This window comes from Maniola hyperantus, chromosome 21 (assembly GCF_902806685.2).
Source record: "Maniola hyperantus chromosome 21, iAphHyp1.2, whole genome shotgun sequence".
NCBI lineage: Eukaryota > Metazoa > Arthropoda > Insecta > Lepidoptera > Nymphalidae > Maniola > Maniola hyperantus.
In genome coordinates, this window is record NC_048556.1 from 417,803 (window position 1) to 445,708 (window position 27,906).

The 27,906-nt window shown below is 38.1% G+C and overlaps 1 protein-coding gene and 1 non-coding gene across 2 annotated transcripts; one reads left to right on the forward strand and one right to left on the reverse strand.

Moving 5' to 3' along the window:
* Window positions 1–1,517: 1,517 nt before the first annotated feature.
* On the reverse strand, window positions 1,518–4,682 carry LOC117992233 (transient receptor potential channel pyrexia-like). Its single transcript, XM_034979893.2, has one exon. The coding sequence runs from the start codon at window positions 4,680–4,682 to the stop codon at window positions 1,719–1,721; it is 2,964 nt and encodes a 987-aa protein (XP_034835784.1). The 3' UTR covers window positions 1,518–1,718.
* Window positions 4,683–20,027: 15,345 nt separating this feature from the next.
* TRNAC-GCA (transfer RNA cysteine (anticodon GCA)) lies at window positions 20,028–20,099 on the forward strand. Its single transcript has one exon. It is a non-coding gene; the product is annotated as a tRNA-Cys (tRNA).
* Window positions 20,100–27,906: the final 7,807 nt, after the last annotated feature.

The following is a 27,906-nucleotide window of genomic DNA, read 5'->3' on the forward strand; positions in this document are numbered from 1 at the left end:
AATATATTTTTTATTATTATGTAACAAAAGAATTAGAATGAATTTTGGATGTTTACAATGATTAAGGAAAACTCAAAGGGTCGCAATGTTGCAATAGCTGACGCTGCCACTCGTGTCTCTAGCCATATCGTAGAGTCAGTACTTCACCTAAGGCTATGCGATATAGAGTCAGCACTTCACCTAGAGCTATGCGATATAACTTGCAGAACCTTGTATATGCTTACTCTTGTGGTTGAATTCTCTGTGAGACCTTCACACGCCGCGGTCTTGCGCCACCTGGATCGTTTAGTATTATCAAAATCCCGTGGGAACTTTTGGATTTTCCTGGAAGTTGGAAGACCCCTCATAGACGGACGACATCAGGCAAGTCGTACGGAGCCGCAGGATTAAGGCGGCGCAAAACCATGGAAGCGTGTGGAAGTCCCTACAAGAGATCTATGTCCAGCAATCGACGTCTATCGGTTTTCGATGATGATGATGATGATGATTATTATTATTATTTTCCTACTTCTTTGGAATGGCGTGAACAGCGCCATCTATGAGCCTTTTACACACGTCCTGGAAAGTTCCCCAAACATTTTTCAAACAAACACAAAACATCAGTTCCCCGAAACCTTGATCGTCAATCTGCGTCACACGCAAACAAAGATATCATACAACCAACATACGACATAATATACCTCATGATACTGTATCTAACCTGCATATAAATAAAATTAAGATCTCTGTCTGTGAATTAGAAATAACTGCCCTTTATTAGCTTCATACAAACCTGCACGCTCAAAGGTGTCAAAAAGTGCGTAAACGACGCACCGCACACAAATTGTTTTCACTTTTCAAAAATCTATCAATCAATCATCAAATATTTATTGCTTATTTGAGTTTTCAGGTCGTTCTTAGTTATATTGTGATAGTTCAGCCAAATACCTTATATAGTAAAGCATGCAATATTAAGTAGGTATATTATACAAATTAAATATTAGAGTGTAGAATTATTTTATGTGATTTTAGTATAAACAATTAAATGAGCTTTAACCTTTCTGGAGTTGTATAATAATCTTTGAAATCATTTGTGCCTATTTATCAATAACATCCGTCCATATCATCCATGCATACGTATATATCCAAAACTATGCCAAAACTATATAAATTTTAAAATATTTATCAGTCCTTGTATCAGTCAAACCATCTTTTTCATTTCATGGTATAAATGTCATCAATCACAAAACTTTTGCAGGCAGGTAGACAAATTCAAGCCAACTTTTATTAAAAAATATAGGAAAATAAAGGGTTGTTACGGAGTTTTTCATTAAATTCACGCGGAGAAAGTCACAGAGAAAAGCTAGTTGCAAACATGCAAATAAGATAAGTGTAAACGACTATGGAGTAAAAAATTCAAAGTCATTTCTTTAATGGAATTTTTCACGAGGTCTTTATCAATTTCACAGTGTTAAGCCTATAATATAAAAGGTTGAAAATAAAACTGACATCATACATATTTTAAGTCTGTAATAAAAAATAAGTACCCTGATCAAAACAAATTTTCTATAAAAAATATATTTAGTAATAAAATATAACTTCATGATATGATCTTCATAATTAAAGAAAATATTACAAGAATAGATTTAATTTAAATTTGAATTTGATCATTTTTGAAAACTGTAAATGATTGTAAACATACTAAAACTATTGATAAAATTTGAAAAGGCGTGTTGAATTTATCTTGCTACAGAAGTAACATCAGAGACATTGCTAGAAAAGAAAATGGGAGATTCAGGGTAAAACTGCGCCATATTGTTATACTGGTTCTGTGGATACGATCTGTCAATAGTCTTCACCAGGGTCTGCAACATGCTACTCTGTTCCATCAACAACGTATTCAAGTGCCTCATCTCTTGGTCTATTTTCTTCAAATTAAACGTCGTTTGATCTATCTTCTCCTGCATTCCTCGTATTTCTATATTAATGTTCTGTTCATTCGATTCGCCGTTTTTAAACTTTGATGAGTATCGATTTTTGTGTAGCATTTCCTTCATCGATTTTCCTGATTTCAATTTGTTTATCTGCGCCAATTCATATGCCGCTATCATTATATTCGTCGGCAGTCTTTTCTCATGTGGATTCAATGGTTTTACACTTAATATAACTTTACCAACATCGGGTGATACTAAAGCGGTTCTGTATACGTATTTATGGAGGCACTTTGGAAGGAGAGCACTAAACATACCCATTTCTACAAAAAGAATTAGTTTCGTTTGACGAACGAGCTTTGATAGACCAGCAGTTTTGCGCAAACCCTGAATATCATGAACCGCTATGCCAACTAGTAAATTCATCAATATTATAGTGACAAACATAACAAAGAAGATGAATATTGTTTGAGACGATAATTCCCAAATTAGTGGTGGATCATCCAGCATAGGATCATTGATTAAGATATTTAGATTCAATTCTCCAACCATCATTGCCAACGTGCTGATGAACCCCATTAATGGATTAGAAAACATCTCTTCATTCGGAAATAACACACAGAAACATATAGCAAAACCTAATAGAAGACATATGTACGCTAGCAATAGCTTTAGAAACTCACTTAACACTTTCTGGTACATAGCAACATAATCACCGAACATAGGGAGTTGACCCATCATCAACATCAAATTGGTCCATGCTCCCAAAACTGCATATCCACCAACATGGTTCTGCCAACCGTATTCCTTCTGTATATTATACAAAGAAAATACCGACAGAAGAACGAACCACTCCATTAAGTTTTCAAAAGTCGTAAAATATTGATACATACTCGAATATCCAGTAATACCTGTAAGTTTTCTCACTATTTCAAATGCTGTAATAGCGATTAGCACCCATCTCTCAAATTCTATAGGATTTTCCTCTAATATGTCACCAAGTATCGATTGTTTTTGGCAGAGTTCATTCAAAACTCCATATTTTTTGGAATTCTTTCCTTTGCACGTTTTCACCACAGCTGTTAGCACATATATTGAAAGGAATGAAACAAATAGGAAACAGAATATTAGTCTTGCTAAGTAAAATTTTCTTATCTTACGCCACTTCATAAATAGAAACGCCGAGCACAATGGATGCTGCAAAATATCTTTTTGGCCTTCATCAATCAAACTGTTCAAATATGTAATTTCTCGGGGATAAGAATATTTTACTAGTTTTCCGAAATCAAATTCAATTTGAACCTCCTCATTGGCTTCCGTCGATCTGCTAATTGAGATTCCGTTATCTAAATTATGTCTCAAAATAGCAAGTGATTTTGGTGTTTTACGAACAATTACACTCAGCGCTGTATGACCTTTTTTAGATTTTGAAGTTACATCTGCTCCTAAGAATATCAAAGTTTCCACACATTGTGTAAGCCCGTCCATAGCTGCCAGATGCAACGCTGAATATCCGTATTCGTCCTTTTTATTTACTAGTCCTCCCCAACTTACGAGCATGTCAATGATATCACAAGCACGATCAGAATTGCATATAGCAGCATGTAGAGGTGTCCTCTTATCATGATCTTCGGCATTAGGATCTGCATTACCATCTCGTAACAAGACCTCAACACATTCTAAATTTGAACGTCTTGCTGCTAAATGTAGGGCAGTAAATCCTCGGTAGTTTTTAGTATTCGCTTTTGCACCGTCTGCTAACAGAAGCTCAACACATTCTGTGTAACCTCTAGAAGCAGCTAGATGTAACGCTGTGCACTCCTTATCTCTTTGTTTTGTTCCACCGTTTACACTTAGCTTCGTTTCTTTTAATAAAAATGCGAGACATCTTTGAGCTCCTATCTCGGCTGCTAGATGTAATGCGTTGAGGCCCCCAGATGTAATATATGCCGGGTCCACACCTTTTTCGATGAACAACTCCATACATTCTAGTGCATCATTTCTTACAGCACAGTGGACGAGATTGTCTTCGCAACCCGCTCTCTGTACTACCGAATGCAACGATGCACCATTTGCGATCAGCAATTCCGCCACTTCTAAAGAGTTTCCAAAAGCAGCACAATGTAACGGAGCAAAATATTTAGGAGCGTAATCAACATCAGCTCCTATGGATAATAAATAACCCACAGATCTGCTCGCATTACTAAAAGCTGCTATATGTAGCACTGTCAATCCAGCGGGTTCTGAATAATGTATGTCTGCTCCGGCTTCCACTATTGGCGGTAACAATTCTTCCCTCGTAAGAAACGCCGCCCATAGCAATGTTAAGTTAACAACAACTTCTGGTGCTGAAGAAATGTGTTCTTCGATGTTATCGGCAGTGATCAAGCCGCATTCAACGTCATCAAAAAATCTACCGGCTCCCAATGTTAAAGCTCGTTCGCACAGAGATCTTCTTATTATATCATCCGTTAGTCTTGCGTCAGGATCGGGAGCGAGAATGTCGAAGCTTTGGTACATGTTCGGGGCATTTTCAGCTGGAGGAGAAGGTCCGACAAACAAATATTCCTTAGCATTCCCGGGCTCTGGCGCAGATTCGAGTAAGTCGATGCTTCGTACATGTTTGAAGGGAGGAATTCCTTTCAAGGGGTATTCTTCTGGGTCTCTTGACCGCGAACTGATGGTTCGGGATATGCGCGATCTACTCGAAGTAGGGGTCGGTGTTTTAAGAGGTGCAGGCCACCCCATCTCGCGGTAACCAAAGTTGTCCATAGTCGGACTACGACTGACTGCGGGACCATTTTATCTTATCTCGGTTGACAAGCGAGATCTTGTTTGACTTTGTGATTTATTACGCTATTTTTACTGTGCGTAATTAGTGAAATATAATTTTGATGATAATGAAACAAGTAACTCAGCCTACAAATTCTAATGTGTTATTTTGTACCTTTCCAATATCTTTATTTCAACTGCGTTAAACATACATTTAGTTTATTTCTTTGTTCGTAGAGGTAAATGTAGTAGGTTTTTTAGAAAAATCTTATAAACTGATAAGTTGTGTTTGCTAAGTGTTAAGCTTGCAGCGTCTTTTTATCAGCGTCGTGGTTAAAAAATGTTTATAGAGCAAATACCTTCGAAGAAGCTAATGTTGATAAGTTATTAAGAATTGATAATTATCACGTTTTATTGATAACATACTTTCACTTGATCACGATCACACTTGATGGTGAGCATGCGAACAAAGATGCAATATTCAATAGTGACAGTGATTGCAAGTTGGTATAGTAGCTGGCAACAAATATTGTACATCGACGTTTAGAACGAGATTTCGGCTTTGTAGAGCGTTGTTCCAACTTCGCCAACCTCCTTTTACGCTTTATACCTGTGCATATTGCCATGATGAATCTTCACATTGGGCTACCAATTTCATAATATAATTACTACGTTATTATAACCAGTATAAACTACTACTTATTGAAAAATACTGGCATATTCATCAATATAAATGACAAGATATACCCAAGCGAACAAAATTTTTCACGGTTTTGGAACCGACGAATTGAATTTTGAAATTTTTGAATGAACGACCCGTTTGAAATCCAGACGTCACTGAGGTTGCATTGGTGCTAAAGCACCACTGAGTCGGTGCCATTTTGTTTGTTCGATGGCCCTGTCCATACGAAGTAATATATAAGTCAATGGGCATATTACTTGTAATTTGTTTATTGTTCATATTTACACCGATTGCAATTTGCAACAGTATACAGAAGTCTTTTGTTATCAATAAATTAATAATGTCTATAAATAGTACTTACAAATAAACAACCTCTAGCCTTCTAGAAGAAACGCCAGTTTACTATTAAACTTATACCTACACATACTACAAGTAGAATGTAGATTGTACAGTCTATGAAAATAAAGGTATTAACACATTGATAAAGTACACGCAGAGCATGTTTTTTTGTAACAAAACCTGAAAATTTAACAATTTTAAAAGAAATCAATGAATTTTTAGATTTTCTATAAAAACACAGTTATACAAATTAATGAATTCCTTAATGATAAAGTTGTGTGAATGCAGCCGTTTGAGCTCACAGCTGTCCGCAAGGTGGTATACTCAGTAAATTGATATTAAAATTAATATTAAATTGTAACATTGATAATACTGTAACTTCTTATGATTTGAAAGAGCAACCGCTGACTTGCTTGCCGGTTCTTCTTAATCTAAATATATAAAACGAAAACTGACTGGCTGACTGATTTATCAACGCACGCTCAAACTACTGGACGGATCGCGCTGAAATTTGGCATGCAGATAGCTATTATGACGTTAACATCCGTTAAGAAAGGATTTTTGAAAATTAACCCCTAAGGGGGTAAAATAGGGGTTCGAAATTTGTATAGTCCACGTGGACGAAAACGCAGACATCAGCTAGTTTCTTATACTTTTCCAACCAGAAGTAGAGTCACAGAGTAGGTACGTAGACGTATGAGTTGCCTTGTTTTAAAGCTCCAGTTCGTCCTTCTACGTACAGCCAGCGCTCCAAGCGGAAATGTTGTGAAATTATTGATTCTAATGGTTTTCCTGTGTAGAATACCTGCCTCTTTTTCTTTTTAATATGGACGGAAAAGAAATTTTAAATTAAAGACTAGCACTTAAACTCACGAGGTTGACATGTCCTTAACTAGCTTATGCTCGCGACTACGTTCGCGTGGACTACACAAATTCCAAACCCCTATTTCTCCCCCTTAGGGGTTGAATTTTCAAAAATCCTTTCTTGCGCACGTCATAATAGCTCTATCTGCATGGCAAATTTCAGCCCGATCCGTCCAGTAGTTTGAGCTGTGCGTTGATAGACCAGTCAGTTAGTCACCTTTTCCTTTTAGGTATATATTTTGATTTAATACTATGGGTTTGTCTGTCCTTTTCTTATTACATTGATAAGAAAAAGATGCGAACACCATGAAATTTAGTTGCAATCAGCCGCGACTTCACACAGAAACGACGACTGTGTGAAGCTCCACATACAACATTGCCGGTACGTCAACCCACATGCGAGATAGACTCGCAAATATTTGCGCGCTTTGTATTGTTGTCGTCTTGTTTGGTTTGTCACGTCTGACATGACAGCTGCTGGTCAGGATTTTGACCCCCGAAGCTACCTGAAGCACGCTTGAAGTGAAAAGAACTGGTCAAGTGCGAGTTGGACTCGCATACCAAGGGTTCCGTACCATCGTACAAGATTATGTACTTTTATGACCCCTCACGCGCCATTTTAATTCTATGGGTCAACTGTCATGTCAAACTAAAATCGTACTTTTTTCATGAAATTGGACACAAAAAGTTTAAATGGCGCGTGAGGAGTTAAAACGGGTTTGAAGTTTTGACATGACAGTTGACACAAAGCAAATATGGCGAATCTTTTCTCAAAATGTACGCGTTATACGACCTTTCAACCGTTGAGCTATCGGGCCACGAAATGGAAAGTGTCCTTTTACTTTTTGATGTAATATTATAAGACCATGTACCGACCACTGCAGAATTGAATGAAACGGCGCGAAAGTCATATGTTTTCACTTGGCAATCGTGATTATCATCATTATATTATTGCAGCTCATTAATGTACTCGATATTACGCACCAATGGCCGCCAGACTAGTTAACGAGACATTTATACTATACGACATTTATTAAAAGTTAAAATTTTATACATACTAATATTATAACTACACAACTCTTACTACTTTTCTAAGTACTTTTCTCATGGCACAGTTGCTTAGCCAATCTGCAAAAATTTGGCACAGAGATCTAGCTTGCACCTTGGACACGGAAATGAGATACTTTTTATCCACGATGATGAAATCGCCGACATCAGCTAGAAACTGAATAAGTGCAAAGAATAATCCAACAGAATTCAAATGTATCTTAAAGATACATACTTACATTACCTGTACTTTATTTCATACTATGATAACAAGATTGAAGTTACCAGAGATCAGAGAGAGGGCCCCGGCCATTCAATTAATATACGTAGTACGTACGTAGCTTTCGTCGCATAAATAAAAATATAAACTATGCCATTTTCCAGGTCTTTAACTATACCTATGCAAAAAATCACGTCGATCCATTGCTTCGTTGCCACGTGACTGAAGGACAAACCAACATAATAAACACATTTTCGCATTTATAATATGGGTAACAATTCTTATTCTTTAATCCTGGCCTGCTGTTAAATTGCATTTTTGTAGATCCGACTTATCAGCTTCGAAAAAATTATGAAAAGTTTATTGTTCGAATATCGTATCGTTGATCGTGTCGTATGATGTAATGACTTTAACTTTCCATAAAGCGAGATGAACATTAATTAACAAATAAAACAGTTGGTGCACTGCCAGATCAGAGGCTGCAGCATCAAACGATACACTTAGCTTCTGCAATGTGGCGGAAAACGAGGCGAGGAGTTATACTGCAGACATTACTTGCGTAATTAACCTGCTTCATTAGGTACTGGTGTCGATTCTGTTGTTTTTCTTTAAGGTGGAAGGCACAGTCTGCCCGCGAAATTCAAATTTAATTTGATTTTTCGCAATTTGTAAACTAATACGACAAAGTAGGCTTATGGCATTCAAATTGAGCCCCTAGCGGCATCATCTTCACAGGCTTATATAAAAATCTTTACTTGAAAGTGTCCAGTTTAAGAAATAAACAAAGACCGACAAGACGTCACACAGGTATGGTATCAGTGACGGAGACAACGCTCTATAAAGCCGAAATGTCATTCTAAAGGCCGATGTTCATTATTTTCTGCCGCATTCTGTAGGTACGTACGATGCAAAGAATTTTAAATTGTTTGTATAAAAATCTGTCTTCGGAAGTTATCTTCCAGACACCAAATAAAGTTCATTCTGACAAAGGGCAGACATGCAAAATGCTTATAAACAAAAGGGTGCAAGGTCGGGTGTAAAACAGCTATTAAGATACGACATCGTTTGATGTTCGGAGTTTAGAGTTTCTCGGTATTCAGCTGTCTTATGAATGTTTGTGTTATTTAGAATTCTGATTGATATAAATCATAATTTATCTTGTTTTATGAATAACTAGCTGCCCCGGCGAACTTCGTACCGCCTAACAGTCGATTCTTTTTCACGCAATTTTTTAAATTCCGTACCATCGTACAAGAAATAACACTTTTTAATTTTACCAAGAAAAAAAAAAATGAATAACTCGAAAACGATGTAACACTTTTGCATAAGCACTTTAGGGGTTGTTGATAGCTAATGTCCTGTACGGGATCATGTCCTATTTTCCTGTAACCCTGTATGTAGAGAAGATAATAATTATGGCGGTATAGGCGGTGATAGGTGATAGCCTAGAGCAGAGGTCGGCAACCTTTTGAGACGGTAGAGCCAAAAGTTACGATTTACAAAATTTCACAGTTTTTAAAGAACCACTTAAAATTTTCGTTTCAATTTATATTATAGCACTAGCTTATGTCCGCGACCTCGTCCGCGTGGACTACACAAATTTCAACCCATATTTTACCCCCTAGAAGGTAAATTTTGACGAATACTTTCTTAGCGGATATCTAATTCATAATAATATATAACTATCAACGTGCCAAAAAAGGGCATTTCGTCCAATAATTTGAGCTGTGTTTTGACAGATCAGCCAGTCGCAGTCAGCTTTTCCTTTTATAATATATTTAAGATAAAAACAACAAAGATTCCGACGAGTTGAGAACCTCCACCTTTTTTGAAGTCGGTTGAAAAGTAGCCTAGCTTTAGATTCCTATTCCCTGAAAAGGAGGCCGGTCTTAGGGATGATTCATGCTAGACCGTGCGGGGCCCGAACCGTGCCGCGTCCAAGGCATCAGATTGGGAAATTATATGTGGTCACATCAGACCGTCATGTGTCCGATCATCCGAGCCTCGTCCGTGCTACGTTTCCTCATACAATATCGTCCCTTAATCACTAGGCTACTAACACTCAGGTAGTATGATAGAGACCTAATCTAATCAATGAAGGATTTGACTCAGGAAATAGGTAATGCAAGAACTCTACGCAAGCAAAGTAGTGACTTTGGGCTAGAGTAAAATGGCTAGAATAGTTAATTCACTTCTTTAATTTATAGTTTAATCTCATTAATAAATAGATCGCTCCAGTAACATGACGCCTCGTTACAGGTATCTAGACAAACCAATCTAGTATATTCCGTAGATAGATTGAAAGGAAACAGTATTTATAGGTCACGATTGAATACATTAATTAATATTACACTTCCCAGTAAGTGGAGTGTGGAGGAAATGATAGGAATTACGAGATATAAACGTCCTGTCCAATGACGAATGGGTCATCACTTAGAGGCTATTTATCTTAAACACGTCGGATGTAAGATGCTGCGTAACTTGTTAGGCTCTTATTTAAATAAGGGACTATTAATAAGGGTCTAAACGGCCGAATACAGAAACGTTTGCTAAGGCATAAGAACGGCTATAACTGACGGCTGTATAGTGTATACTGTATAGTCATAGCACAAAGTAAGGATATCACAGTACCCAGCAGGAAATATAATTGTACATCAACCTTTAGAAAGAGGTTTCGGCTTTGTAGAACGTTGTCTCTGTCACTCATGTATTAAATAGCTTAGATTTTAATATTTGTGTTTGCTAAATCATCTCAAGCAAAAATTATACCTACTTACTCTTTAACTCGGAAAATCAGAGTCCTCACAGAATTTTCATTAAGCCTTAATAGTTAATACGCCTGGTCGAGGTCGCGGGCATCTGCTAGTAATAATATAACATTACGTACTTCGTTAGAACCACCTAATTAATAAACATTAATCGCTAAATGATGAACAGCCTCCTGCAATCGCAGATCTGTTATTGAGATGAAACACGAAGATACAGACGTGACCCTGATTGGATCATCAACATTGTTAATTAGTTAATGAACACTTGACAGACTTCATTTTACTTAAGTCTGTGGTCACGTGAAGTCTAGAGGTCTGAATACAGTGGTTGGTAGGGTTCTGTATTATTGAATTCGACTAATTTTACTTTTATATTTTTTATTCAAATACAAGTTAGACCCTCATTGCAATCTCACTTGGTGGTAGATGATAATGCAGTCTAAGCCTGCGCTGTGCTGCGGTGCGGTGCAATGTGGTGCGGTGCCGTGCGGTGCGGTGCGCTGCAATGGGCTGCGGTGTGGTGTGCTGCGTTGCGGTGTGATGCGCTGCGGTGAGGTGAGGTGCGGTGCGCTGCGGTGCGGTCCGGTGCGCTGCGGTGCGGTGCGCCGCAGTGTGGTGCGCTGCTCCCGAGTCCCGACCTCCGATTATAAGGCGAATGTCCTAGCCTAGTCCTAATACGGAAGTCAAATCTACATTTTGCAATAATCCACTTTAAATTGTTAACGAGTCGTGAATGAAAGTGCCAATATCAGGCTGTAAAGTGCCACTTCGTCACTTAGCATTGGTAGCAATTAGAATAGTGATAGCGGTGTAAGAACTCAGGCAGCACAATGTACTAATATTGCTAGTTAACTTTCAGGTCAAATGCGTCACCATCTTAGGAAGATACTGTTTAAATTTTAATTGACAGATCGGTATGATCTTAGGAGAAAGCTTGGAGTCCAGTAGTTTGAGCTGTGCGTTGATAGAAAAGTCAGTCAGTCAGTCGAGAACGCTGGCGAAAACGAAGACAGGTGATAGTACTGATGATTAGTGATATGATACCACAAAAAAACGCGAAAAAAAACTTTTTTTTTTTTTATAAATTCTCTTTTAAAGAGCTGAGTCACTAATGTGACTATGTGGCTCTCGTAAGTTTACAAAAAATTATTCAGACACTTAAATCTGGATCGAAAAAAATCCTACATTTTGTAAAATTTCTCAGCTATATTTAACGAATGGACTTTCTTCCACAATCAATAGGTAAATGACACGGCTCTTTTCTTGCAAAAATAAAACACGTTCCAACAAAGCACATATAGAAATAAAAGCCATAAAGCCTCTCGTGTTGTTTTTAAAACCATATTAAGCGAAAAAAGGAACAATCGGTTGTAAATCGGTTTCCAATCAGGACCTAACATTCCGACGTGGCTCTACGGTTATAAAATTTAACGCTTGCATTAAGGTATTGCTACATCATGACCGTCTTAAGCGTCAGCCGTGATAGCCTAGTAGTCAGGACATCCGCCTCCTATTTGGGAGTTTAAGGTTCAAGTCCGGGCACTTTTTTTTCTTTCGGAGTTATGTGCGTTCTTAGTAATTAAATATCTTTAACGGTGAAGGAAAACATCGTGAGGAAACCTGCATGCCTGAGAGTCCTCCATAATGTTCTCAAAGGTATGTGAAGCCTGCCAATCCACAATTGGCCAGCGTAGTGGACTATGCCCAAACCCTTCTCATACTGAGAGGAGACCCGTGCTATGTAGTGTAGTGAGCCGACGATGTATTGATCACTAGATGATGCCCGCGACTTCGTCCGCGTGGATTTAGGTTTTTAAAAATCCTGTGGGAACTCTTCAATTTTCCGGGATAAAAAGTAGCCTATGTCCATCCCCGGGATGCTATTAATGTACCAAATTTATCAAAATCGTTTGAACGGATGGGCCGTGAAAAGCTAGCAGACAAACAGACAGACAGACAAACAGACAGACAGACACACTTTCGCATTTATAATTAGTATGGATTATGACCGTCTCGCGTCTTACAATAATTATCAATTAATCAGTCTGTTTGCGTCCAATGCTGGACGGAGGAGCGCGCCACCACACACGGTCCTCCGCCTTCCTCATCCAACCACTTCCTGCTACCTTTAGTCCAGTCGTCAGTCCAGCGAGTCGTCCCACACTGCGCTTGCTTGGCCTCCAATCCAGAACACGTCTGCCCCAGCGGCCATCGGCTCTGCAGCGGACATGGCCTTGCGTGCCATGACAAGCGGGTTCGGAATATAAAAGTAGGTACCTAAGTCATTACACTATCGAATGTAATGGTCTGGTTTGACACTAATTTAAAGGATGCAATATTACGGCATTGTTTATTATTATTTGGAACCGTTATAGTAATAAATTAATTTGAACTCAAAGACAAAAGCACAAAAGAGCTACCAAAAGCCCTACCTTTAAAGTCAAAGGTTAAAAATAAAAATGGAAACACGACTAACGTGGCCGCGCCTTTAATTAAAGCAGTGGCGAATAAATCGCCATAAACTGCTATTGTTGGGGGCACGTGCCGCTGTATCGGTATATTTTATTTACTTGACTATGTAAATGTATTTCCTTAATTGTGAAGCCTTAATGCAACGAACAGTGACTAGTGAGCTTACGTTGCTATAATCCGTAAGAAACGGTAATCGATATGGTGTAACACAAGGTACACTTCAGGCTTCGCCAGATCTCCTACTTTATATAATAGGTATACGTTAAGTAATGATATGTTAGGAAGGTACGTTAGGTACATAACTCTTATCCGAACAAAACTACTTTAACTGCAAAAGACTGAAAAAAATTGTTAAAAGTGGTTTTAACTAATAATTGTAATAAAAAAACCGGCCAAGTGCGAGTCATGGCTCGCGCAACGAGGGTTCCGTATTACAATCGTATTTTTACGATATTTTGCACGATAATTCAAAAACTGTGATGTATAAAAATTAATAAAAATCTGTTTTAGAATGCACAGATGAAGCCCTTTCATATGATACCCCATTTGATATAGTTATCTTACTTCGAAAATTGAAAATACTAATTTTTAGTTCATGACCACAATTTAAATTTTTTTGTATGATGTAACCACAAATTCACGGTTTTCAGATTTTTCCCCGAATGTATGCTATAAGACCTATCTACTTGCCAAATTTTATGATTATAGGTCAAAGGGAAGTACCCTGTAGGTTTCTTGACAGACCGACAGACAGACAGACAACAAAGTGATCCTATAAGGGTTCCGTTTTTCCTTTTGAGGTACGGAACCCTAAAATTGGTTAATAGTGTTTTAGACTTGAAAAGTTGATTACTATAAATGGTTTTAAATCTGAACTCACACGCAGTCTTATCTGTCGTAACTCATACCCTGCACAAGGACAGCTTAAAACTTAATTGGACTCACTTCGTTGCTCCTTTCATTCTTCTTCACCTACTTAACCTTCCTACTTGTATAAATGAGGCAAGTAAGGAAAGAGGAGTCTATAAAAATAAATTACTGATGACTTAAAACGTATTGAAGAGTCAAAAAATAATAACTAAATATTGACTTAAAAATTATTTCTAATTTAAAACAAACAAATCACCATTACTCAACGAGATACTAATGGTATTTAAAAAGATAAGTCAAAATCTGATTCGGGCTTGGACTTCAAATATTTAGAGCCTTTAGTAAACATATAGTCATTGACATTTTCATTTGTTGCGTTTCCCGTCATAATAACCTCGACTAATACTTTTACTTCTTCATGTGTTTCGGGCTTCCAATTGTATTTTATACTGTCGGCGAAATAGCGAACGAAATTTCCTATAACAGTGGTTATGTCCTGATTTTCATTTTCTCCCCATCTTCTTAACTTTTGCAATGTATTGTCAAAGGAGATTGATAAAATTTCAGCGTCGCTCTGATCAAACGCTTTATCGATCATATCGATAATCATGGTTATAGATCTTGATTTTTTAATAACTTTTTCATCTTTACTTCTTGTTAATCTATGTTTGTTAGTTAAAATTTCTCGCAATTCAACGAGAGCATTTCTTACTTTAACCGTATCTTCATTAAATATTACTCTCAATTTATTACTGAGTTTGAAAGCTAGCTCATCAGTTAAAATAGCTTTAACTAAATTGGCCTGCTCGTTAAATAGAACTTTTAGATGCATGATAAAAAAGCTTAATTTAACATCTGGTAATTTCAATAGCTCTTTAATTGTATCTGAAATGTAGTCGGAATACGCGGGACATTTTCTGCATACTTCGTAATTTTCACAAGCATATTCCAATTCTTCTTTCTTGACTTCAACTACGAATTTTAGAAGTGCTTCTAACATAGAAAACACTTTATATTTATACGCTTCATACTTCTTATTTAGAGACTGGTTATGCATTACGATAAAAATTTCTCTACATTCATTGAGAAGAATGTGATTTGAGTTCTCAATTAAATCTAATATTACAAAATGCTTATCTATATCATAAATTGGATTTACATGATTAATTAAGTCTTCACTATACTTTTGAAATTTTGTAGAGTAATTCCTTTGTGTGCTGTATATTATTCTGGAAATATCTTTATCATAATGTAACTCAGATTTAAAATATTTAGCTTGGGCAACGAGTTTTGTAAACGCTTTAGAAATTAAGTGATTTACATAAGTTTTAACTTCTTTTTTAATTCCATTTTTCATTGCTCGAATATGTTTATCAGTCAATGCTATGATTTTATTGGATTTTTTATCATTAATAGATTTCATATCAGAGGATGTTAAGAGTAAAACTTCATTTTCAAGTTTTTCGATTGCTTTCGGTAATGATAGTTTGTTGTTCAATAACAAATCTAATTTTTGTACGGCCAGTGCATCTGAAACTTATTATATTATACTTACACACTTATCCATAAAATAAAAATTAATGTTTATAGGTTCATCCTTTCGTTTATTACGTCCATACGTACTCGTATCGCTCGTCCGATTGAGTTGAAACTCTGTACAGTGGTTGTTGACACTTAAAGTTTTCTGATATGGTAGTTACAGTCAATGTAGAATGGCGAGTCACATTGCAAAAGCATCTCCAGCATCAACTAGTACTATGATACTATGATACTATGATAAATATAAAGCTTGAAACATAATTATAGGCGAGAGTGCTCTTCTTAATTAGACCTTTTACGTACAGGAAAGAGGAAATTTGCAGCTAAGATAGGTAAACATGATTCCAATAAGAATTTAATTAAGTAAGTAGTAATCTTTTCTAAATTAGATTTGGACTATAGGTATGTTTAATTCACAATTTCCGTAGGTATACTTAGTTACGGATTAAAGTTGCAATATAATGCACACACTTTGAAATCTCACTCGCCATTTTAGCTCTATGTGTCAATTCCTGTCAAGTCAAGAGTATGGTTTACTTTAAATTATTGTGTGGCCGTTTTAAGTATGGGTTTTGACGTCTGTCAGTTACATTACTATTATAAATGTGAAAGTGTGTTTGTTTGTTTTTTGTTGGTTTGTTGGTTTATTGGTTTGTCTTTCAATCACGTCGCAACGTAGCAACGGATTGACGTGATTTTTTGGATGGGTTTTTAAGACCTGGAGAGGTTAGGTTACTTTTTATCCCGGAAAATCAAAGAGTTCTCACAGGATTTTTAAAAACCTTAATCCACGCGTACGAAGTCACGGACATCAGCTAGTACGAAATAGTATTGTTTGCCCTCTCGCACACATTATTGTTTACATCTAACTGACAGATGTCAAAAACGTATACTTCTTCTTCTTCTTCTCTTGTTTGGTGGATTTTTACAGTGCCAAAACGTATACTAATCGGCCGCACAGTAAGGACTAAGATCCTACTTTTGACATGACAGTTGACACAGAGCTCAAATGGCGAATGAGATCTCAAAATGTATGCATTATACTTTACGTCTTAACAGTCATGTGAATGGAAAAAATAATGAAATACTTATATTATTATTATTATTAGTAGGTAGGTACTAGGACTTATGTCTAATTGGTATTCTTGTCATACCAAGATCAAATAATTACTTACCGTAATGTATAAATAGAATATAATAAATGGTATAATAATATAACAGCATATTTTACTCTTCCGGGTGCTTGCGAATAAAACTAACTACCTATCTTAATTATTATTAAAGTTTATAGTTTCGCGTTTTGTATAGTCGACCACAGTCCTTTTGCAATATTTTACTATTGACTATTGTAATAAGGTATTTGACGACCTCCTTAGCACATTGATAAGCATTGTGGTCTTATTAATGGAAGTTCCTGGGTTAGATTCCTGGCTGGGGTGTGGAATTTTATAATTTCTCAATTTCTGGTCTGGTGGGAGGCTTCGGCTGTGGCTAGTCACCACCCTACCGGGTGAGAAAAATTATACTTAAATGTGAAAGTGTGTTGGTTTGCCCTTCAATTGCTTCGCAACGAAGCATCGGATCGACGTAATTTTTTGCATGGGAAGGCATAGTTAAAGACGGAGAGTGACTCTCTAAGATAATCTCCTTTTTATCTCGGAAAATCAGAGAGTTCCCATGGGATTTTAAAAAACCTCATTCCACACACCTAGTTTCTCCTTTCACCAAAGTTTGCCTGGTGGAGATTGCTCTGGGTAATAAGGCATTTTCCATACAATTGTTTTTGATTTTTATGTTTTTTTTTGTTTTTATCTTGGTTATTTCATGTTTTGTGTGCAACAAAGTTTTCTATCTATCTATCTGTCCACGCGGATGAAGTTGCGGGCTTCAGCTAGTAATCTATATATATAAAAGACAAAAACTGACTGACTGACTGACTGATCGACTGACTGATCTATCACAAGGCACAGCTCATAGCAATGGATGGATCGGGCGGAAATTTGATATACATACAAACAGCTATTATGACGTAGACATCCGCTAAGAAATGATTTTTGAAAATTCAACCCCTAACGGCGGTTACGCACTCATCCGATCTTACTCCGTGAAAATACGTTCCTTTTTGTTTTGTGTGGGAGCTTATGACATAATTATGTCGTAGATATTTTTTATATTCGCATTTTCACGGATTCGGATCGGATGAGTGCGTGATCGCTGTATAGGGGTAAAAAAAGGGCTTGAAATTTTTGTTACCAACGCGGACGAAGTCACGAGCATGAGTATTATAATTTGGTAGTATGGATGGATAGCAGCAGCTGGGTTGCAGGGTGTACGCAAGATTCATCACACGCCTCATTAAATCTGCAAACTGCTCGTGAATACATTAATGGGGGTTTAAACTTTATTAAATAACACGTAAGTAGTTATTGACCGAGCGAAGCGAGCTCTGTGAGTATACTTGAGTGACATTGCACTTGTCCGTCTGTCAAAGCCTTATAACTTCTGAATTACTGAACGTAATTACTTACATCAAATCACTACCCCTATTATAAATGCGAAAGTGTGTTTGTTTGTCGGTTTGTTGGTTTGTCCTGCAATCACGTCGCAACAGAGCAACGGATCGAGGTGATTTTTTGTATCGGTATAGTTTTAGACCTGGAGAGTGACATACGCAACTTTTTCGCACGGAAAATCAAAGAGTTCCCACGGGATTTTTGAAAATTTAAATCGCGGGTATCAGCTTTAATAATATGATACATTTGTATTCAGAAGTGCGTAAGTAGCGTAACCAAGATTATGTCACTAGGTATGGACCAGAGGAATGTAAATTCCTGCGAGCTTTACGCAATGGTGGCTCGTTAGGATCTCAACAGTGAGCGAAATTTAAAGCGATATTACTTTGTTGACAGAGTGATACCTCAGGACATGGTACAAGGTATAGGCTGCTGATCGAAGCAGAAATGAGGAGATCCGAAGGGGAACTAGAGTAACCACAGGAACCAATAGCTCAGCGGGTTGCGAAGCTGAAGCGGCAATGTTCGGGACACATAGTTCGAAAAACTAATATACCTTGGGGTTCCCGGGTCCTGAACATTCCGTACATAGGAGGGAATTCCAGTTCGGTTGGGATTTCTGCGTCAACCTCGAACTCGAGCTCCAACTTACGTGCGCAAAAGCGCGCGCATTCGTTTAAGACATGCTCAAATGTTTGCCCGGTGTCTGTGGAAACTTTAAAACGCTTTATATAGATTATGTCACTAGGTATGGACCAGAGAGCTAAGTGTAAAGCGATATTACCTGTTGAGAGAGTGATGCCTCAGGAAGTCAGGACAGTATTAATGGAATAAGGTATGAGTTGCTGAAACAGTTTGCTTAAAGAGAAAACACAAAAGTGATTTCGGTCTGGTGTGAGTGGAGTGGTCTAGTAACTAGTTACCACCCTACCGGCAAAGCCGTGCTGCCAAGCGATTTGACGTTCCGGTACGATGCCGTGAAAAGGGGTACGAATCTAAAAAAACCGCCATACCCCTTCCAAGTTAGCCCGCTTCCATCTTAGAATGCCTCCATCAGGTGATATCGCAGTCAAGGGTTAACTTGTATCAGAATGAAAAAAAGATTGTAAAATTAAAAAACCGGCCAAGTGCGAGTCAGGCTCGCGCAATGAGGGTTCCGTACTACAGTCGTATTTTTTCGTCATTTTGCACGATAATTCAAAAACTATGATGCATAAAAATAAATAAAAATCTGTTTTAGATACCTTTCATATGATACCCCCCTTGATATAGTCACTCACTTCGAAAGTTGAAAATACTAATTATTAGTTCATGACCACAATTTAATTTTTTTTGTGTGATCTAACCCTAAATTCATGGTTTTCAGATTTTTCCCCAAATGATAGCTATAAGATCTACCTTCCTGCCAAATTTCATGATTCTAGGTCAACGGGAAGTACCCTGTAGGTTTCTTGACAGCCAGACAGACAGACAGACAACAAAGTGATCCTATAAAGGGTTCCGTTTTTCCTTTTGAGGTACGGAACCCTAAAAACACGCCATGTTGAATTATTCTCAAAAAGTTTATTGTCCTCCTGCCACCATTGTCCTTCGGGATGATATATATAAGGATCCTAACGATAACATCATACATCCTAATCTTCTTTCTTCTTCTCAATCGTTCACTCTTGACAGAGTGGTCGTGGCTATGAATTCTTCACTGCTGCTCGTGCGATCTCCCTCCAGCGACTTCTATTGGTGGCATTATGTGCACACACCTAATCTATTCAGGCATTTATGCAAATTTTTAGAAGTTATGGTGGAATGAAGAAACTCACATATCTACCTACATGGACACTGAAAACATTAGCAACAGCAGGGAGTCTTGTAAAATACGATATAGGTATATGATTTGAAGATTTCACTTGATGATGATAATGATGACGCAACCCAAGATGGAGTGTAGGTATGATATTAATTCTGTGGTATAACTAAATTGCAAAAATGATAACTTGACTCAGCTACTTAAATATTTTCATAAGAAGATCAAAAGGGGATATAGCTCAGTGGTAGAGCAATCGACTGCAGATCGATAGGTCCCTGGTTCAAATCCGGGTGTCCCCTCGTTTTATCTATCTACATATTTTTTTCTATTTTTTTATGAATCGTGACAACCTCACGTCGGAAAGCGCAGGGTCCAAACTCCAAAGACCTCCAAGGTGGACAGACGACATCAAACGAGTCGGAGAGGGATCGCTGGATAGTCGGCAGCGCTAGACCGTGACGTGTGCAAGTCCATACAATAGACCTATGTCCAGCTGTGGACGTCTATGATGATGATGGACACAAGTAGGGCGATGTATGGATGAATGATCGCTAACGCTTACAACCTGCTCCACAGATAAGTAAAGTAATAAATCAGCAAGATGGTCTACATAACAGGCCTAATATGACAATTGGGACGGACTTATAGTCGCTTTGCGCACTTTCCGAGCAATGTAACTCACGAAGATCAGAAACGACGCGTTTCTTTATGGACTCCGCAGTTTTATCCTGTAAACGGGCTGTGTTCGTCGTTGAGTTCACCTTTGAATCATAAGTCGTATGTAATTATGCAATTCAAACACAGTCGCTAAAAGGTGGTTGCTATTTATAAAATTAAATGTAATTATTTATTTACAAATGAAAAGATATATTCACAAAACTATAGCTGATGATTTCATTAGAGGGGATTTAAGTTTTAAAAATCTCATGGGAACTCTTTGATTTTCCGGAGTAAAATAGCCTTTGTCACTTTCCAGGTCTTTAACTATACCCATGTAAAAAATCACGTCTATTCGATGCTCCGTTGCGACGTGATTGAAGGAAAAATCAACGCACCAACAGACCAGCCCACATACTTTCGCATTAATAGGTAACAATAATATGGGTTGTGATTGCGCTTATGTACAAAATGTGGCTGAGTTTCAGCAAATAAAATATCACTTGTCTTAACGGCGAAGAAAGACATTGTCAGAAAAACGCATTGAAAGTTTTTTATGAAGTCTGGAAATCCACATTTGGCCAACGTGGTTTATACAGAATAGAATTATTTTAATTCGAATAAACTTTTACAATTGCTTTTGAATCGTCAAAATAATTTACCTAAATTCGGGCCTAAAAATCCTTCTCATTCTGAGAGGAGATCCGTGCAGCGTTAAAAGCGAGGCTGCGGGGTTACAGAATAGTAGGAGAACTGAATAGAAACATTCCAGTCTGGATTCTGGAAATTATACCTATTTCTCGGGAGATGCGTTTTCCACTGTTTATTATAATTTTCCTGTTTTAAGGTAGCGGGATTAACCCTAATTGCTTTGTCCTAGCTTCCGTGTGTTGGTCATTATTTAAATTTATATGCAGGAATAAAGTACAAGGGTATTAAACCAGAAATATTAAATTAAATGTCGATTCACACTGACACAGAGTGGGAGCGAATCGAAGCGACAATCCATACAAATATTATAAACGCGAAAGTGTGTCTGTCTATCTGTCTGTCTGCTAGCTTTTCACGGCCCAACAATTTAACCAATTTTGATGAAATTTGATACAGAGTTAGCTTACATCCCGGGGAAGGACAAGGGCTACTTTTTATCCCGGAAAATTAAAGAGTTCCCCCGGGATTTTTAAAAATCTAAATCCACGCGGACGAAGTCGCGGGCATCATCTAGTCTATAATAAATTTTACATAGCATAGACGCGGGCAACAGCTACTAGGTAGATATTAAAAGTCGAATAATATGGCTCCTCGCGTTCACTCGGTCCTCCCCACTGCATAGCACCGTATCAAACAAAAAAAAAAAGAAAAACGAAAATTGTTCCTTTATTTTTGGGTTCCATGTAATTTGCATATTTATGAGCGAGCTACCGTTTCATTCGTCCCGGGCTGCGATAATGGTAGTTTACGACATTTTAATACAACAAACTACTCCGAGCGGGATTTTTTAATGCTGCACTTGCCTTTTATGCGGTTTTGGTCCTTCTTTTATCTCTACAAAATTTATTATGTCTACTTTTTAGTTTGCTTGTTTGTGCTTCAATTACGCTGCAACGGTGCTGCAACTTATAGGATAGACCTAGTTAAAGTCCCGTCTTTAATAGGCGTGGCATAGGCTATAATAGCTATCCCGGAAATTTCAAGAATTTCTATCATAAAAAATTAAATTAAAAATTTAAAAAATCCTCGATACAAAAACCTCCAAAATGGAAAAAATAATAGGAATATATTGGTCCTTTAAGTTTAATATAAATAGTGAAGTTTTTATTCAAGCGCTCGTTACGTCGGGGGACCGCTAAAGATAACAGAAAATATTGTTTGACGGAGAGTAACATAATAAAGTAAAAGTAAAAGTAAGATATTCTTTATTGTACACCAAAAACAAAACAATAGAAATATAACAAGGATGATTGCAAGTACAAAAGGTTACTTTTTATCCCGGACAATCATAGAGGTCCTATGGGATTTTAAAAACCTAAATCCATACATGCAAAGTCGCGGGCATCAGCTAGTAAAATCATAATACAAAGCAGAAACAGCTGAAAACGGCAAGCGGCGCAAGTATGCCTCTCTTATAGAGAGTTACATTTTTGTGCCGTTTGCCGTTGAGACCCTGGGGCCATGGAGTCTTAGTGCTAAAAAAATTTTACGAGACATTTCACCGCGATTAATAGCCTCATCTGGTGACAGAAGGGCTGGCTCATTTTTTGCGCAACGGATCAGCCTGGCTGTCCAGCGCGGAAATGCAGCCAGTATTCTTGGCACCATCCCACGCGGTCATGACTTATATAGTAATTAGATAAGGCTAGCTTTAAGTTTTATTGTAATACAAAGCTATTGATTGAATTTTCTCATACGAATTGCATTTAGTTTTTTAAAACAATGCACTAAAACTGAACAAACTGTACACCCATACATTTTCATATACACATTCAAGAAAAATGTACCTACATCTTTAAAATATCGTAACAAATGGCTATAGATTACCGACGTACATTACATGTGCATAATATGCTGCTTTTTAAAATATTATAATTCGAAACAACCGTGCCAAGAATGCTAAGTTAATTGCCGAAGGGCCATTTAAGCAGAGTTATTTAATTATTGCACTTAAAGCTGGCGACTGACATGCTCCATTATACGTACTCGTAATGTAACATGTTACAATGTGATCGTTCGCGTTCGTTCGTATAGCGAACTGAGTCATTCGCTACGAGATCCGCCACCCGCGCGCTACATGTCAATATCATCAACATCATCAATAGCAACCAACATCCACTATTACGTAATCATTTAATAATTTTTAATCATTTATTAATTAAAGGTCTTAAAAATTTGGTAATCACATATCCTTGCAAGCATGGCGTGCAAAATTAATTAAACCCAGCATCTCATCTCCCTTCTTACCACATCTTAAGAAAGAATTAAAATATCACTTGCTTTAACGGTTACGAAAAACAGCGTGAGGAAACCTGCTTGCATGAGAGTTCTCCATAATGTTCTTAAAGCTGTCTGAAGTCTGCTAATCCGCACTTGGCCAGGCTAGGCGTGGTAGACGGTGGCCAAAACTCTTCTCACTCTGAGATGAGACCCGTGCTCTGTAGTGAGCCGGCGATGGGTTGATCATGATGATGAGACATTTACTGCTGGCTATAAGTGGTTGGATCTCTTGAAGGGACTTCCACGCACCACGATCTTGCAGCGTCGCCTGAATCCAGCGGCTTTTTGCGAATCGTTTGCCACTAGCCACCTTGCTTCGGTCTATCGGTTTTTCGAACTATGTGCCCTGTCCATTGCCACTTCAGCTTCACAACCCGTTGAGCTATGTCGGTTACTCTAGTTCTCCTATGGATCTCCTTATTTATGATTTGATCACATAGAGAAACTCCAAGCATAGCACTCACCACCGGCCGCTGTATTATCAAATGTAAGTTTGTTTGTAGGAAGTAATCTCTGGAACTAGTGAACCGATTTTGAAAATTCGTTCACCAGTAGAAAGCTACATTAATCCTGAGTGACAACGGCTATATATTTTTTTTTAAAGAGATCCCTACGAAAAAAAATCTACCCGTGCGAAGTCGGGGTGGGTCGCTAGTGTATTGTATAAACTCAGGTCAGTCGCGACCTTTATAGTACCTTATAACGCCCACCCAGGATTAAAAAAGTTAATCTGTTTGCAAAAAATAAGCAGTTAATGTGGTAAAGTAAAGCCGACTATCAAAACGAATTCAAACTAAATACAATAAAAGAAAAGTATACAAGAATGTCTTTAAAATTTAATTAATGATGTTTGATTTTAAACAGAATAAGAATAGAAGCTTTTCCAATTAGGCCATAGTCTGCTACGCTGGCCCAGTGCGGATTGGCAGACTTCATACACATTTGAGAGCTTTAAAGGGAACTCTCAGGCATATGGGTGTCACGATGTTTTCCTTCAGCGTTAAAGAAAGTGACATCTCTTACATAGTATAAAATAAAGTCGCTTCCCGCTGTCTGCATGTATAAACGCGTAGATCTTTTAAACTACGCAACGGATTTTAATGCGGTTTTGACCAATAGATAGAGTGATTCAACAGGAAGGTTTAAAGGTATAATTTAATATTGGTTTGTGTTAATTTGTTGAAATATGACGATATTTGAACAAAATGTCGGAAGAAATCAAGCCTCCATCGAAAATTAACAAATATTACGCGCAACAAAACGAGATGGAAGCGGCGGTGGTCGCATTTATAATATTAGCATGGAAGTGACACTACATAAGTATCTACATTACCACCCATGCGAAGCCGGGGCGGGTCGCTAGTTTATGCATAAAACACACATAGCTCGAAAAGTTAGAGGTGTGTGCCCGGGGTCGAAGTTTGAACCCCCGACCTCCCAAAAGAAGGCAGACGTCCTAACCACTAGGCTATAAGCACTGTATCCCCGGGTACCTTAGCAAGTCGTCATTCGCTACCCGTCCAATTCGCAGCTCGTCCTATTCCGTCTCTTTCGTCTCCAAGTCAAATTAACGCGTAGTTAAATACTCAGATAGATGAAATTAAGTAAAGATACCTACATAGTTGAGTCATCATCATGATCAAGCTATCGCTGGCTCGCTACAGAGCACGGGTCTCCTCTCAGTATGAGAAGGGTTTTGGCCATACTCTACCACGCTGGCCATGTGCGGATTGGTAGACTTCACACACCTTCGAGAACATTATGGAGAGCTCTCAGGCATGCAGGTTTCCTCACGATGTTTTCCTTCACCGTTAAAGCAAGTGGTATTTAATAACTTAAAAAGCACATAACTCCGAAAAGTTGGAACTACCAACCTCCGATTAGAAGGCGGACGTCCTAACCGCTAGGCTATCACAGCTTTTTAAGTTGAGTACCTATTAAGTTATAATGTCAATAGGTAGGTATAATCTAGCTATTCAGTTGACTCAATAGCTCGTGGGATAATAGTACTTAGTTCATATTATCGCCTAATGACGTCCGCATACCCGATGACTTGTTACAAGTTACTCAACAGAAAACTACAACAAATACCACTTCGCGACATTTTCATTACAAAATATTGATCTGCAGGCCGATTGTCTAAAACCTGCATCAATCATTATTACAATCTCAATTGTTCTGATTGGCTGAATTTGTGCGATTCTTGTTGCAACAATGCATTGTAGCCAATAGTGAGCGAGCATTAACCAATCAGAGATGATTGCGATCGTGACATTGTAGCTGTCAAACAACCTCGGTAGGGCCACCAGGCCTCTGACTCGAACGATTTCGGGGTCGATTTTGGGTAGTCTCTAGATAGTTTACTTTTCTACAAGACATACCTACATTATACTCTACCCACTTTCTTAAAATGGGTATTTGACAATTAGTCAAATAAATATATAAAATGAAAAGGTGACTGACTGACTGACCGACTGACTAATGTATCAACGCACAGCTCAAATTACTCGACGGATCGGGCTGAAATTTGGCATGCAGATTGTTATTATGACGTAGACATCCGCTAAAAAAGGATTTTTGAAAATTCAACCTCTTAGGGGGTAAAATAGAGGTTCGAAATTAGTGTAGTCCACGCGGACGAAGTAGCGGGTATAAGCTAGTTTTTTATAAAACGTCATAACACGCGCTTAGTATGCGAGTTTCTAAGAAATTCTGGCATGTAACGTCACAATGATTTGACGAAGGTACCTACTTTCTTAGTTTAATCAATAATTTAAAATGGAAGTAAATCTGTAAAACTAACAAAGGACGTGGACTTTACGTATTTTGGAAGACCCTCTATTAATGATTTAATAATCACTGAGGAATAATTTACTTTTGACATGGGCAAATACCGTATTCTTACGATGGAGCTGGCATATAGGTCATCTCTAAAAGCCCTACTTTTATGTCAAATAAAAAAAATGCCTGAATGAAAATAATAGCAACACATAAATTACTTACAGCAGTGTTAGTGGCGCCGGCGCGGCGGATGGTAGTGACTGGTGACGGCCTAGTGGTCAAGCTGACTTAGGCTTCCTATTCAGAGGGGTCCGGTGCTCGATTCCGGTTACATCTAGTTATTCTATGTGCGTTTTGGCTTTAAGCAATTAAATAACACTTGCTTTAACGGCGAAGGAAAACATCTTTGCGTTTAAACTGTCGTGAGTGATTTCCATATGAAACTAGTCGGGCTAACGTCGACTAAACACGTGAGTATAGCCGGCTGTAAGATATGTATAATAAGGAAAACATCGTGAGGAAACTGCATACCTGAGAATCTCAGGCACAGGTATAGGTGAGAGTTCTTCATGTGAGTACCTTCAAGTCAAGAGTGAACAGGTATCTTCTAGGCAAGCGCGCTCCGTCTTCGGCACTCCAACCAGCATGTCTGATTGCAGCCAAGCACTAGTCTATAAATTAAAAAAAACTCATAGGCTGAACCTACATATGTGTTAACTAACCCTTTTTTTTTTTTTTCGTGGGGAAATCCTCATGGATGCCACCGCACCCGGGGAGGTACGGAGGTTATGTCGGACTCTTACCGACTAAAACCCCACGATGTTCCACGCATCGCCTGGTGGCTGGGCTACGGGGCCAAACACGTTCGCGCATCCCAGCCAGCGGCGCCTGCTAAGGACCCACCTCAGGGGACCATTAAAATCCCTACACCCCGTCTGAGGCGCACCAGGAACACGAAGGTGCGCCTCCCGACTCGAGGACTGGTTTCTTTCCGGACGATAGACTCGTGTTAACTAACCCTGACTTAACACATAGACTACGTTTTTATCCCGGAACCAACTTCCAATTTTTTAAAAAAACCTAGGTATATCCACGCGAACGAAGTTGCGGGCATCAGCTTATATGAAATAATCTCTGCTTAACACAGTTACGCTCCACTCCGCTTCAGTGGACGAGCAGCCTAAAAGATTAGTTAAGTAATTTAAACTGATACGACCCACGGTAGCACATTTATTAAGTTTCAACACAATTTGATTAATGCAATGTTCAGTTACTACATATAAATGATACCGATCAATATAAAGAAACATGTTCCATCTCGCGGATGCAGATTAGGCATCGGGGGAAGAGCGGGACAGCCTTATCGGATGACGAATGGCATCCTACAGAGCATTTATTTACACTTATCATCTGTTTGGCTTTTTCATCGTCGAGCAAAACCGTTAGGAGACGACATCTGATATAAATAAACATAAAAAATATGCAGAAAAATATGAAGAAGGAATAGAAAGAAGAATATAGAGAAATATGTTCCATCTTGCGGATGCGGATGCATCGGGGGAAGAGCGGGACAGCCTTATCGGATGACGAATGGCATCCTACAATGCGTTTATTTACACATATCTGTTTGGCTTTTTCATCGACGAGCAAAACCGTTAGGAGAAGACATCTGATACA